Source organism: Anopheles funestus, chromosome 3RL (genome assembly GCF_943734845.2).
Source record: "Anopheles funestus chromosome 3RL, idAnoFuneDA-416_04, whole genome shotgun sequence".
NCBI classification, from domain to species: Eukaryota; Metazoa; Arthropoda; class Insecta; order Diptera; family Culicidae; genus Anopheles; species Anopheles funestus.
Window position 1 is genome coordinate 70,422,114 of NC_064599.1, and position 15,001 is coordinate 70,437,114.

General features: G+C 41.9%; 2 protein-coding genes across 2 annotated transcripts in view; one reads left to right on the forward strand and one right to left on the reverse strand.

Moving 5' to 3' along the window:
- Nucleotides 1-14,988, forward strand: part of LOC125769812 (paired mesoderm homeobox protein 2A-like) — a 42,800-nt gene extending 27,812 nt beyond the window's left edge. Inside the window, exons 3-4 of the mRNA XM_049438687.1 lie at nucleotides 7,520-7,844; nucleotides 10,598-14,988. Of these exons, the coding sequence (XP_049294644.1) occupies nucleotides 7,520-7,844; nucleotides 10,598-10,974 (702 nt within the window). The 3' untranslated portion in view covers nucleotides 10,975-14,988. The remainder of the gene's footprint in view (nucleotides 1-7,519; nucleotides 7,845-10,597) is intronic.
- The window catches only part of LOC125769815 (G1/S-specific cyclin-D2), a 127,994-nt gene that overhangs the window by 106,670 nt on the left and 6,323 nt on the right, over nucleotides 1-15,001 (reverse strand). The gene's annotated exons all lie outside the window — the stretch shown is intronic.

The following is a 15,001-nucleotide window of genomic DNA, read 5'->3' on the forward strand; positions in this document are numbered from 1 at the left end:
TCATATGAAACAGGTAGTCAAAATTTATTCAAATCACCTCCGGAAAGACAACCGGATCGGATGGGTTTTGCAAATATTAAACCTCCCAAAACTATGAGGCTCGGGAAGCGAAGGCTAGTTAGGGTTAGCTGGGAAAAGGACTTCAATAATGGCTTAAAAACAATTTCAATAATTAGTGCTAGTTTCCCTAGAAGGGTTGCGCACGGTGGAGGGATATGTTTGAGTTGATAGGTAGCAATTTTTGGTGCAGAATATTGCATTTTATGGCGGCTGAAGAAGAATTTTATCATTGCACTTCTCATCAAATCTCCATGTCTGCTATAGCTGTAGCCGGTAATGGAAAAATAACATCACAAATCTACACATTTTCCGTAAACAATAATTGAATGTCTAAACTGAGATTTAGAGGCGTCTACTAAATATTGGATTAATTGCAATTATTGATACCTTAAGTTCCGTATTTGAGGCAATCTTATTCATATGGAAAGTGTTTATGTACAAACTGGGAAAGTAATATAAAACACCAAAATAAGCTATCTTTTTAAAAGAGCTGTTTATCCCTCTTTGATTTATTTGTTTTATTATAAAAATATTTGTTATCAATACTGGCCGTTCTACCTGAATAAAAAAAAATATATTTGTTGAAAAAATGGGTTCATTTTACCAGTAATATAAAATTCGCCATTGTTTGAAGATTATAAACATTTAAAATTAGGGAATTGTTAAAATAGACGATGAATGAAAGATGAATCATTGATGCTGTTTTTTTGTTTATTTTTAATTAATGTTTATTCCAGTAAGCGTACAGTTATGCCACGTACTGTAGTCCCCATAGAAGAAGTTTGCGATTATTGAATCATTTAGTAGCATTAATTTATATGGACTGTCTGTTAGATTAATTAAAAGTAGAGATTTGTAAACATTATTTTTTTAAATCTTTAGTTTTAATGTTAAATTAGCATTGTTTTAACTTTGCAATCGTTAATTGAGGAATGTAAAAATTTTATTTTTATTTCCGTAATACACCGCTTGTGCCTCTTCTTCTATGAGCATGAAAAATTCATCAATTAAATAAAAAACGACATTTTTCTTCATTTCATTTGACAGATATGTCATAAAAAATGTGATCTTTTTTCTGTGTGTGTGTGTGTGTGTGTGTGTGTGTTTGAGTGAAATGACCATAACAAATGATAGTGTCAGCTGTCATCGTGCTATTGTGACTGTCATTATTACCAAGTGGCTATGGATACTACCAAATGCTTCTCTAAGGGAAGTCAAGCATTAAAAAAAATAGCATGTAAACCAATGTTCATCGATGTAAACGCAGTACGTGATGACACAAAAAACAACATCACTTTAATGACCTCATCCTCGTACAAAAAGAATCTTTTTTTCTACAGGACTTACAATAAAAAAAAAGTTCGTAAAAATATGCACCAAACAGGATAAACCTAGGACAAAAAACCCCGCGAACAGGGTCGGAAAGTTTGCAAAGTTAATTGAATAAACATCGAGTAACACGGTGGAAAAGTGATTTCGACGCTCCTTTTTGGCCCGCTCGTTACACATGTGTAGGGTGGGCGAGGGTGCGTTTTTCCTTGTGCAATACCCAATCCCCGATTGCACCCGGTTCGCCCCTTCGGGGTGAGGATTATTATTCATCGATTAACAAGTGAACGCTCCGGTGCGCCCTGAAAATGTGCACCCGAATGGTTGTGCGCAGTGCATTTTCCCCTTGTTACGCGTAACCTCACTTTAATTCTGTTCGTATGGTTGTTTATTGTTCCGTTGTCCAACACACACACAAAAAAGAAAAAGCTAATCAAACGGTCCCGAAGCGAAACAGGGAAGAAATAAGAACCCCCGAGGACAATTGACGTTTTACACTTGCCATTTGATAGGGTGGATGGGAATGGACGGAAGGGGGAAGGGGGAGTAGGAAGCAAAATCGGATGCTCGGTTCGGTGTCGTCACCGTGATGAAGGGAAAATATTAGCACAAGTGCTTCGTTATCCACTAAGCAGTATAAACAATGCTTACTGTATTTAGTTTATTGCTTTACAGTCACCCTTCAGAGAGCCACCGCCATTCGTTACGGGGACCGTTGGTGTGGTGCCGGTGACCAGGATAACTAACCGAGGCGTATGGGTTGTGGCGTTTGATTTGCTACCAGCCAAAAACCCTCGTTTGGTTCAGTTCCGCTTCGAAACAACCGGTAGCAGGGGATGGTCGTATGCTCGAGCGTCGAATGACTTGTCGATGTGTCTTAAATTGTAGGGGAAGGTATGGCCATGATGCGACCCCTGCGCACTGTGCGATGCACGTGAAAGCATAAATGTCGCGAATGAAGATATCATTGTTGTTCGATTGTTGGGTATTTGTTTAGCGAAAGTAACGCCACATCTGTCGCAATTTAATGTAGTTGAGATGTTGGCTTTTTTTTTGGATATCTCAAAATGTAGCAAAACTAGAGAAAATGGAAAAATATTAAATCATTTTGGGGAAGTTTCAGTAAGCAATAGAATAAAACATAATCTGTAAAACATTTTATACACAATAGAAACCATTTCTTTCAGGTTACAAAGTGTTTAGTTTGGTTTTTTTATTCAATAATGCTACATTATTGGGAAATCTTTTCACAGAAGTGGCCTCGGTTACCACGGTTAACTGCTTTTATAGCCAATTGCGTACGTGTCACTTTTTAATGGCATCGATGCACAAATTTATGACCCGAGCCGGTTGATCGATTGATCGGTTTTAACTGATCCGTACGAGGTAAAAAGTTTAAATTTTTAATTTAATCAATTTAGGAGAAAAAAAAGCGAAAGCATCTCGTAGGGTTTCTTCCCGGCCCGGACCCACGTGGGATGGATATCGTAAACTATTATCGAATGAAATGGAGGGACGCAAAAAAAACCGAATCCGTTTGTCCCACAAATCCTTTCCCCGTTCGGAAAATCGTTTTATGCCGATTTTTATGAGCAGTCCGTCGCGAATCTTTACCGCTTGCAAAAGGGAATGTGTGAAGGGGCCCCAAAAGGACACGAGTGGGATGAATTTTAATCGTTCCATTTCCCCGCACAGAAAGATGTGCTCAAAATGCTTTCCCGAAACTTCTGAATCGGAGAACCCGAAAGGCGTAGAATTGAATTAAGGCTATGCAAGGGACCCAATTTCGCGGTTTCATAGCTTTTTTGGGGCGATCTAACCGAATCAGCCGCACTGAGAGCTACACTAAAAAGCAAAGAAAAGAAAAAAAAAAAGGTCAAATCAATTTCACAACAACTGCTCGACCATGAATTAATTATTAATGGAAAGCGGTACGATATTTGGCGACCAATCGGATGAGGAATGTCTCGCCGTAAGGTGTCGGTCGGTTGTGGTCGTAAATAAAATTTGGAGAGAAAGTTTGATGCTTTTTATGGTGGTTGTTTTCGACCATAAAAAATACAGGCCCATTCGATTCTAATTTCTCTGCCGGTGTTTGGTGGCCTTTTTGAAACGTCCTTTCCAGAAACGGGGAAATACTGAGGGATGGGAATGTGATAATAAATTGAATTTCCCAATGATCCCCAGGAGCACTCGTGGGGGATGCAGAATCTTTATCGAAGATTTACCATTTTATGATGGCGGAGGTTGAACTTTCCTGGCACAGGCGGAAAGGCCACAGGAATGCACACCATTTTGAAACCACGCAAAAGGTTCATTTAATTAGGCAATTCCCTTTACGGTGGTCGTGACACTATCGGCAGAGCGGCAGGTGTTCGGCTGACAGCTCGTGTGTTGTCAATTTCGCAATTAGGATTCCGTTCGAAAAGGTTTGAGATGTCCAGGAAGAAGAAAAATTCGAAGGATTGGATTTAAATGTCTCATTAAAGATGCTATTTTGAGGATATAATTTAAACAAAAGTCACGTCACCAACCGATTGTGGTCAGTTTGGGTACATACTGCTCAAGATCCTTGAAAAACCTTCAATGGAGAACTGGAACTGGAATGGAGAACTTAAAAACAATGCACGACCACTGATGATGGAAAAGATAAACAGAACCTCATCAAGGATTAGGAGACGCTTGGGAGAGATGTCCAACATGATGGGTTGATCTTCAGTTTTTTTTCTCATGTCCAGTTCTGTTGTAGACAACCAAGATGTCACATGTACCGATACATTCTTGAGGAGGAAAATGTGACCAACGGTCGGTAAACATCCAGAGAATCTTAGGAATCCTGGTATTAAGATACAAGTTTGTTTGGGAGTGGGGGCTGGGAGTGGGATATATTTATAAACCCACACACATGGACACCGAGATCTATAAATGAATTGTTTATTTTAATCATTCGTAATCAAATAATAAATTAAGAAAGTTAAACATACAGCACACGCGCTTCCTTGCCATCGGACGCTCATCTTCGAGGACGCTACCGTACGGTATTTACTCCTCTGTGTGTGTGTGTCATTCAGTTTTTTTCCTTCTGTTTTGTTGAAGACAAAGACGATGGACTGAAATGTATGATGTACACTGTTTTTTTGTTGTTGTTATTACCCTTGGTCAAAGACGATGAAGACATTTGTCGTTGAACGTGGTCGATTGCAGATCTTTAGAGAAGATATCGCTTCAAGTCCACGGTCTTCATTAGCCGAGCGTTGGCCAGTTTCTTCTCAACTTGGTTCGACAAACTTTGTGAAGAATTCTTGCACAAAAAAATACCAACACTCCGTGTGTTTTACCAATAGTTGGGTAGTAGTGCCCTTTTTGGAAAAGAAAGCATAAAAAGCACACTCAAAACTGCCATTTGGACGAGTGAGAAAGCAGCACACAATGCCGGAAAGAGGAAAGAGACGGAGAAAAAAACGAAGATCAACCAAAAACTAAAGACGAAGATTCGGCACTAATTGCATTAAAATTCAGCACGATTTGGGTCAAGACGTTTGGGCACGGTGGACTCTAGAAAAATGGACCCGGAGCTGACCAGAACGAATGGAAGCGCGGTAGAACAACACAACCAGAAGTTCTGGGACGCATTTTGAATAGCAATCGGTTCGTTGGGCTTGGACAAGTTTACCCAAGAAGTTCTTGAGTACTCTAGCAGGAGGTGGTTTTTTTGGGAGAAGTGTTTGACAGGGAAGAAACCATTGAACAGATGAAGTCGAAGTAGAATGCTAATTATGTGAATTATGTAGCTGCCAAATTGCTTATACCAGAATGCCAACTACTAAACTGCAGAGGACTTGTGGTGTAGTGAGAAGAAGAGCTATTTTGACAGATGTTTGACAGTTCTTTAATTATTAGTACATTTGAGCAATAAGAACTTAAAAAAATTGTACTAACAGTCAAAAATGGAAAAGATTAGTTCGGAAGTAAACAGTGTTAGTAAGGTAAATAAAGCGAAGTGAAACGTTATTCCAACAACGAGAAAACCCTTATACTGATTGGCAAAGAGTAAGCTAACTGTGCACACAGTGAATAAGTAAGACAAGGGGTGAGAGAGAGAGAGAAAAAAAGAAAATAGGCAACAACTCACCGATTACAGTAACAAACAAACTGTAGCACAACAATGTCCAGTGCAAATATTGAAGCAAAACGGTAGTCGCAATTTTAACCGATGAGACCGAATCAAGCGTGATTTTCCACCAACGGCAGATAATGGGAAACTGGGTAGAAGTGCAGGAATCTGAAACAAAGAAACAACGATTTGTGACAATCATCGTACTGTAGCATTGGGTGAACACAGACAACACCAAAAAAAAGGTATTGAGCGAAAAAAAGGGTAGATGTAGGTAGCCACCGTAGAAAGGGTCAAACAAACGAGGAAGTAAACATACCGGGATGTTGTACATATATGCGCGAGCAGCGAATTTGCAAAGTTGATTAGATATTTAAACACGACACGCGTGATAAAATGAAGCTTAAAAAATGGTAAGCCGGTTTCCCAGACCGCCAGGCTTCTGCGTTGTGCGTCATTTGGTGAAAGTTTGATGTTGGTGGTTTATTTTTTGCGTTCTATGTTGCTGTTCACATTTCCCAAAACCCACCATATGTTTGCATTATGCTACTCGTTTTTTTTTCTCCCATGTTTTGACAATTTATTCGACGCTTGGAATGTTCATTGTTATTCGCGTTCTGCCTGACGAGAAGCGAAGCTGCGGCCAGGAAGGAGGGAATTAATCGTACACACAGACCTGCTGTTTGCACATCGACAAAGTTTACGCGGGTCTAAATGCGTGAAAACCCCCTAAACAAAACCTGGCTTCCAGTCATTTCATTAATTGGCGCACGTAAATATTAGCTAATTAATTTGAATATTTCATAAACGCCTGTTCTATGCTCGGAGGTGCGGATGCGCCAGCGAAACAATGGAATGTGACATCATTCGGTGAGCATACATTGAGGCGCACACAGAACAGTACCAGATGCGTTCGGTGGGGAGGTTTTTTTTTAGCCAGATTGACAGTTTGCCAACTCGCGTTGTTTGTTGCGGTACGGGAACCAAACGCAACCGAGTATCTTACTCGAGGCACACAAACATGTGGCCATGCTTTTAGATTAGAATTTCTCACCAATATTTACCGCCGATAGTGTGTATAATTAGTGGTGGTTAGTGTGCCATTCTGTGCCTTTGATGGAGAGAGGGAGAGTGGTTTTATTAATGTTTGATAAAATCATTGCAATTAGTGCTGCAGTGCTGGGATGGTTGCGATCGAGAGAAAGAGAGAGAGATCATCGGTAGAGCAAATGTATTTTTCATGAACCGCCCGATAGTGGTGGAGTATATCGGTGGTTTTTACCGTATACAACAAAGTTTTGACAATGACTGATGATGGTGGTGTTAGACGTATGGGACACATTGTGGCACAAGTCGGAACAAACAGAGATGATTGGGAATGGCAATTGGCGGTTAACAATATTGATGTCGTTTATCTTGTAGCGGCTGGTTTTGAAATATGTAACGACATGCATTTATGTCGAATATATGACAAGCGAGTATTTTAGAACTTGAGGTGCTCAGTGACAGCTGACAGCTACAGATGTGAGGTTATGTTTTTAGTAATAGTATTTTAATACGATCATTTGATCGTATTCTTTCGTAAATATATGTTAAGACTTCTTTTTCGTCTAGACAGGTTAGTAAAACATATAAAATAATTTAGTACTCTTTACTAAGAATGCACTTAGTATATAATTGAGAGTTCACGTGTATTTTAGAACAATTTGGAACTGATCGCGTAGACTTGACATCTGACTAATTGATTATTTAGGGTGATATGTTTGGAGCTAGATTTTTATCAATTTAAGCTTGAAATACTGATTAATTTTAACACCTGACTGCTATATTGATCCAATCCTGTTCCTGATGAATTCCCGGTATATGTACTAGTATTGTTTTTATTACGGGGTGTGTCCGTTCACGATAAAACAGAAGCTCTTCCTTTTACTTAAGAAATCTTAAAAAACAAACTCATCTCATCGGATGTTTACTAAAATCTTCGCCCTCGCATCTACCTTCCGATTCGTTCCGTAGGTCTGGTTCCAGAACAGGCGGGCAAAGTTTCGCAAGCAGGAACGGATCGCCCAGCAGAAGGTGTCCAGCAACAACAACAGCAGCAGCAGTAGCAGCAACAGCAGCACGAACGGTAGCACGAACAACGGGGGCACCGGTGGCAGCGCTAATCAAGATTCATCGTCCGTGAAGAGCGAACAGAAGTCGTCGGTGAACGGTGGCAGCACGACCCCGAAGGACATCAAACCGCCCGGCTCACCCTGCCTGTCCGTAACGACCCTGTCCACCACGCCCAACTCGAGCGCCTCCTCCCACCAGTCGAACGGTGATATCAAACCAATTAATGGTAAGTGTTTTCCACCGATTCGTAGCGTCTGCATGCCGTCCTTCTTGCCAGTATTCTTATCGCTCCGTCAGTCGTTTCCTTGGAAACGAGTGTACTCATCTGCACCGGGCATTTGTTTTGGGGATTGTTGTGTGTGTGTGTGCATTTTTTTGTTCCTCCACCGAAGGATACATGGGTTGTGGGTTGTCGGAATTGTCGCACAATGATTGTCATCCTGCTCTCGATTTGCACCAAACACACACACGCACACATAGACGTACCATGTTCCTTTACGGAATGGGACGCCATTGTGTTATCCACCCCCACATTTACCCCTCACTCTAATGCCGTCCTCGGGATGGTAAGGTTTTGCGAAAGTGGTCCCATTTGGTATTGGGATGGTGCTGTCGTAAATTTTTCATTATAAAAGTCACCCGGAAGCGAGCCAGCAAGATTCGCGAGTCGTCTCGTCCATGAGACTGAGGAAGATCTTCCCCGTGTAGGTTGGGAAAAACAAATCAAGAGAAAACACCATCCGGGCGTGTTGCCTGCTGTTTTTCTGTGTTCTTTTTTTTCTCCTCACCTTCAATTGGGCTTCTTCCACAATGTAAGATCGTCCTAGATTCCTTCACCTCTCACGGTCGATTCCATCTTCTCAAGCACAGGGTGCTCTCTACCTACCATCTTCACAATTTTCTACGAATCCTTACGCAGGAACTGCTCCTTACTGCTGCCTTTGGATACAGTGATTCGTTTGCTTGTACCCGTTTGGCGGTGGTGTGCTTTTGTACAGCCAGTACAACGCTTGTTATTACGCTGCACAGAAGCAGAAAGCTACACCACGCAAGTCATCGTGCGTTACTTTAGCCGGAATCTCTAGCTTCCCCATGCCCGTCCGGATGGGCAAACCGGCAGCAGGCGCGACATTTTCGAAATAATCTGACATTAATTCGTATAAATGAACGGTGTAACAAGCAATTTTCTAGATTAAACCAATTTAATACATTTCGCAAGATATCCATCGCCATCTCTTATCTTCCTCCTTTTTCCGCCCCACCCCCCAATTCCGTTTAACTTTCTAGCCCCCAGCATCGGCAAACAAAATGAAGCGCGAAGAGGTTTTCCAACCGGTTAGCTAAAAAGCTTTCGAGCTATGCCTTGTGTAACAGGTGGTTTTTTCCACAAACAATACTGTTGCAGGATAGCGTTTCTTAGCGGAGGAGAGAGTTTGAGAAAGATTTTTGACTCATTTTTCACATGCGTGTGCGTGTGTGTGTGTGTGTGGGAGATGCATTAGCGTTATGAAGCGTGTCACGGTGAAGTCGTATTGATATTTACCGGTCGTTAACGTATACAACCTGCGGTGGTGATATGTTGCAAATGGGAAGGTATTAAATTTAATTACTTTCACATTATAAGTGACTTAAAGTTTGATGATAAAGCTCACTAATTTTATTACTATTCATCTGTAATGGGGAGGAAAGTCAATTCACTGTAATCTGTATTACTACAGACTTCTTTCGAAATGCTCCGTAATACCTTGGAGATCTTCGAAGTGACTCATGGAACTCCTCCGGCTTTTACTTTCAAAAAAAAAATCATTTGAGTGCTCTTCATCTTCTTTTAACGGCCTTACAGGTCACGCCGGCCATTTCTGACTTATTTGACTTATTTTACCACGTAGCCGGAGAGTCAGTCCTTGCTACGAGGAGACGGTCCGGATGGGATTTGAACCCAGTCCTGCCGTGTGGACCGGCGCCGTTTATCATATACACCACCGGGCCGCCCCGTCTTTAAGTCTTTAAAAGCCTTCAAACAAAGGTTGTTCTATGTCATTCTAATGACGTGACCAACTCATATTGAACGGAACAAGTGTAATTCTTCACATAACAATGAGTTCATTGTCCAACTCATAGACGTTCCTCAGATTTAAGTTTAAAATGTAGGAAAAATCGTTAAAAAATCTATACATTCATGTGCCAAAACGGACACAGCATAAAACATTCTTTGACAGGTTAGCAATCACTCGCCAAATACAGCTCATAACGATATATCCATCCAACAGTGGCTCAATTTCGATTGGACCAGTTTACCATCCTTCGCTAGAATCTACACTGTCACGTTAGTTCGAAAGTTTTGTAAATCTAAAACCCCAACCAATCCTTCGCTACGGCTTTGACGATGGTGCTCCAAAGCTGGTGCCATATTCATTTTGGAATATTCGATCCCCACCAGCATGTGTCACCTTTTTCGATTTTTCCTTTTGTACGTTGTAAGCGACGGGTTATCGTTTTTTTTTTGTGTGTTCGTTCCATTTTTGGAAATGGTCCATCGAAGAACGAAGAAAAAGCTGGTACAACTTTGCCGAGTTTATGAATTATGGATTATGAAGTTTGCGTTTGTTGCTGGTAGTCGCACCGTTCTCGTTTGGGGAGTAGACGCCGTTTTTGAGAAACTATTCTACTGGTTTCGCTGGTGGAAGGAACTGGGTAGTAGGAGTCTACAGAGAAGAGGTGAGAGTGAGGGAATATGTGTGTGTGTGTGGCCAGCAGTGGCATAAGGACGCTTTCGACATCGTTTCGAGAGATCATTCGTAACTGTCGTGGCACGTTTTGTCGCATGTCACTGGCGAACGAGCACACGCGAGCGAGTTCTCAACCCCTTTTTACCCATTTTGATCACACTGTGTGTACTATGTATGACTGTACCATGTCTGATTTTTTTTTGGTTCTTACCCATTTCTAATGCCTTTTCCCCAATTTTGGCTTTGGTAGGAAAACTGACAGACGAACTGAACGGAGCGAGTCTTCATAGCGGACCGAACCATCATCATCTCGTGGTCAGCAATGGTACGAGCAACAACAACAACAGTCACCATCACCACAACAACAACAACAACAGCATCAGCAACAACAATAACAACAACAACAAGTGGAACCCGTCCTGCAATCCGCTGCTACAGAACCAGAAGGCAGCCAATCATCTCAGCATGAATCATAACCTCCAAAACCATCATCACCATGCGGTGGCGGCACTGTCCTCCCCGTTTTCCTCGCTGCTCGGTGCGGCAGCGGGCGGTGGTGCGGCCGGATATCTGCTAGATCCGCTCGGTGGACTGAACAAGACGACGGCCGCCAATCATCTATTCTAGGGTGGAAATGCTTGTTCAGGAGCAAGGGCAGCAGCTTAATTGGTGGAAATTTTTGGGGAAGATGCGATACTTTGAATGTTGCGATCTTTAGAGACCTCTGAATGCTGACCCCGGACGTCCAGTGAGGAAGGTTGGACACAGTAGTGGAGAAGGTGTAGTAAATGCAGCAACCATTCAATTCCGAATTGGTACACCTTCTTTTTTCCGTCTTTTGCATCGGTACGGTATGAGCTCTCACTAAAAATAAGTCCACAACAGAGGGTAAGAAAGAGAGTAGATGAGGAAATAGCAACCGGTGAATTAATTAAGGCAAGATACAACCCAAACTGCAGGTTACGATTTGGATAAGGATCTGGAGAGGCAAGAGGTAAGACGCAGGTTGGAATCGAATGGTGACGAACGAGATCGACCTGACAGCGACGTCGGTCTGTCATCGTCAGGCGTAGGTGACATTAATCAAAATGAGATAAAAAAAACACAGGAGAACAAGAAGAGAATAAGTAGCACTAAAGGATACTTCTGAAGTGTGGTGTTTAAGTACACACAAGAGTTCGAAACGTATTCCAATGCGAACAATATGGAATGGACATTTAAGCGATACGGTCTTGTATACGGAGTGCAGAGGAGCATCTATTTCCGATTGATGATAGGAATCGTGTTTCGTGGAGCGAGATCACTTTTATTGAAGGAAACTAGATGGTAAAATTAACTAATTTAAATACTACTACTTAGAACTTAGATGCATTTGACAGGGGGCGGCAGTTTGTAAATAGTTTCCCCTTGAATAGGGAACGCGTACTAATGCGGGACTAGAAGCAAAACATCGAATTCCAATAACAACAGGTGCCAATCGGTGTACACAAACACTCACACACACATATATACAGTTGCAGTACACTACAGGGATCTTACTAATCCTACGAAAAAAAAATCTCTTACTAAAACAACACACACATACAAATGAAAGGACGTGTTAGAAATGGCGCGCGAAATCGACAATGCGACATACAAAACTGGAAACGATCCAAATAGTATTCCGGAAGGTGTTGATGCTAAAAACTTTCTCCCTGTTTGAGCGTAGCGCTAACTGCTCAGGAGTCACTTAAACATTGTTGTACAGCTCTAGGAGTAGGAGAGGTAGACTTGATTTGCTTGGTAGAATTCAATAGTGGTTCCGTGTAAATGCATCTTTCGGGAGGTAACTCGGGAAGGACATGAGTATTTGGTTGTTTATTTTTGTTTTTGTTTTGCACTAGTAGCTGGAATCGTTTCGACCGAAGATGACAGTATGATCAGAAGATCAAAAACAGAACACTTAAAAGAAGAAGAAAACAAAACAAAAAGATAAAAGAAAGAATGAGTGACGCAACGAGTTCTAAGATTAGTCCCAATCATGTCCAAATGTAAAACCGAACCTGTACGGAAGTGAAAGCAAAACAAACAGGAGGCTCTCCCCCAAAATATTGTACGATATACATAGGTTGATGCTAAGAGTAAGCCAAATATACTAAGAATCTGATCAACAACATCACCGTTTGTATGGATGCGTATCCACCGAAACACACATACTAGCACACGGGACGCATGTTTTGTTTGACGTGACGAGATGGCCCGTCTGTCGAATGTCTACTCCGCGTGAAGCGATGATTCGGACGCAGTGGAATGCACACTCACTGGACACAATGCTAGAAGTCAGCAACGGGCTCGGGATGAGACGACGATATATTTTAAGATGATCGGTACACACACGATCTGATCGGTGGTTTATTTTTGTTCGTGCCAGCTCAGGCGTGACCATGCAGGTGATTGGTGAAGAATACTTTCGCTCTTTACGGACATCGTGTGGCATGCGTCGTTCATCTCAGGTTTGCATTTTTCAAACAAATACTCCACGCAACCAATTTCCGACCCAAAAGTTCATCGTTCTTGGAACGTGAGAAATTCAGAAAATGACCATGTGTGGAAGATGCTGAGAAAGCAACACTGTAATACTGTGCTGTTGTCAAGCCGTCCATACCTGTTCCCGGCTGTAGCGTCGCCGACCATTCGCGTGCAACGTATTCATCTCTAAATTTAGTCACCGGCGAATCGGGTTTTGTGTGGACTGATCCGTCAGCAGTGATGTCCACCAACGGTAAAATGACAGCGGATGTTGTTTCACGCTGCATTTTATTGGGCCACTTTAAAATGTACGTCCAAGCTAAAAGGAAGACTAAAGGAGGGAAGGACCATTTTTCTGTTCATCCTCCTATTAAATACCAGATTCTTCCCCGTTTTGTTTGTCCGAATGTCTTGTCCGGGATGGCATCGTTTGATGTTAGATACACAACAAATAAACGCTTTTCGGAGCTTATCCGGAGGTCATCAAACGGTAACGGTTGGTGGTTTGGGGACGCTTTTGCCAGAAAACAAACAAAGGGAAGAATCCATTTTCACAGCAAAGTGACGCCGCGTTGGAACCGCGTTTGATCGTAACCTTGAGATCGTACAGGGTCGCTTAATGGACGCTCGGGGTTGGAATGGGACGATTGGCGTTGTTCTAAAATTAAAACCAAATTCTGAAGAGGGTCCATCGGGGTGGTTAAGATTTCCGGCCGTTGGTAATAGTGAAGATCGGGAACCTTAAATGAAATGGAAAAAGTACATTTTGGTATGTTCCATGAAGTCGTAGAGTTAGGATGGCAAAAGGGTGGGGCTGGTGTAGTAAGAAAATTGCACAACAGGTGAATCATTGAGTCGATCGTTTTTGTCTCTGTTGTCCATTTCCTAGTTGCGTTATTAGTCAGCGGCTAATGTTGGGAATGAGTGAGGCACGCATATAGGTACGACATTCCAACTGGATGAAGCTGCATTCTCATTAAGAAACTGGCAATATTTTGTAATTAAATTACCCGCATGCAACCATCTAGAACATCCACTAGTAATTAGAGTACAAACATACAGAAGATCCTTCGCTACTCACAGACACGAGTACACGAGTGTGTACTATTCGTGAAACGATCTGCTGAAAGATTGGAACCAATTGGAACGCACTGTAAACAATTCGCACTTGCGTATGATGTATGTGTGTATGCGTTTGGCAACAGGCACGTGTTTGAATGCAGTTTGGTCGAAAGAAATTGAATTGCATCATTGATAGTGAATTTGCCTGATCTTTAGTAGACAGCAGGCGTATTTGTTTAGATGATCTGGTTCAATGATTGAACTGTTGATTAAGAATAACATAACCGCGGTTTGTGTGGTTCATTTTTCAGCTTGTATCCTTCACGTAGCGTGTCATCAATCAGCTGCAAAAAGCAGACGCTTTCTCTCCTCGCTGACAGTTTAATGTAGTCTTTAACGAGTAGAAAAGATCAAGTAATCACTAAACATTGATCTTTTGGCAAAAAAGGCATCCTCTTTTATTGGTGTATTTATTTTATTTTTCACTTTTTCCAAATCTTTACTTGGCTCGAACCATTAAGAATATTTTGGCAGCTGAATTTACGCAAAAATTCCACATTTTCTTCAATGCCTTCCTCTGCCCTTTTCCATTTCAAAAACACAAAACCCCCCCAAACGAGCGAACGTTAGTGCGTCTGGGAAAATCTGTCATTTGGACGGAAATAAATTACTCACGGTATCTGTCTGTGTGTGAAGCGTGTTCCATCCAAACGCATGGAGTTATCGCCACGTCCGGGATGCGAACGTTCTCGAAATAATGATGTGTATTTTATTGTAAACACGTCACCGGGCCGTGTGAGACCAGTAGGTGGAATGGAGGCAAGTTGGAGAGATTCCCATAAACCTCCCCCGGCTCGTTTCGCAAAACAAGAACATCGGATAGGAATAATCGACAAATCCGACGCTCCGTTTCCTTCGTGGATGAGTTAATGGTGTGGGAAAGAGAGGTAAGCAACGAAGAAAAAGATGATCGAGAGAAAACGTGGACGTTAAAGGACGCCGTACCTTGTCCGTCTTTCCTCGTTCCACCCTTCACGCCTTGATGTTAGTATTAAATTTCGGAAAAACAAAAGCGATCTCTTGG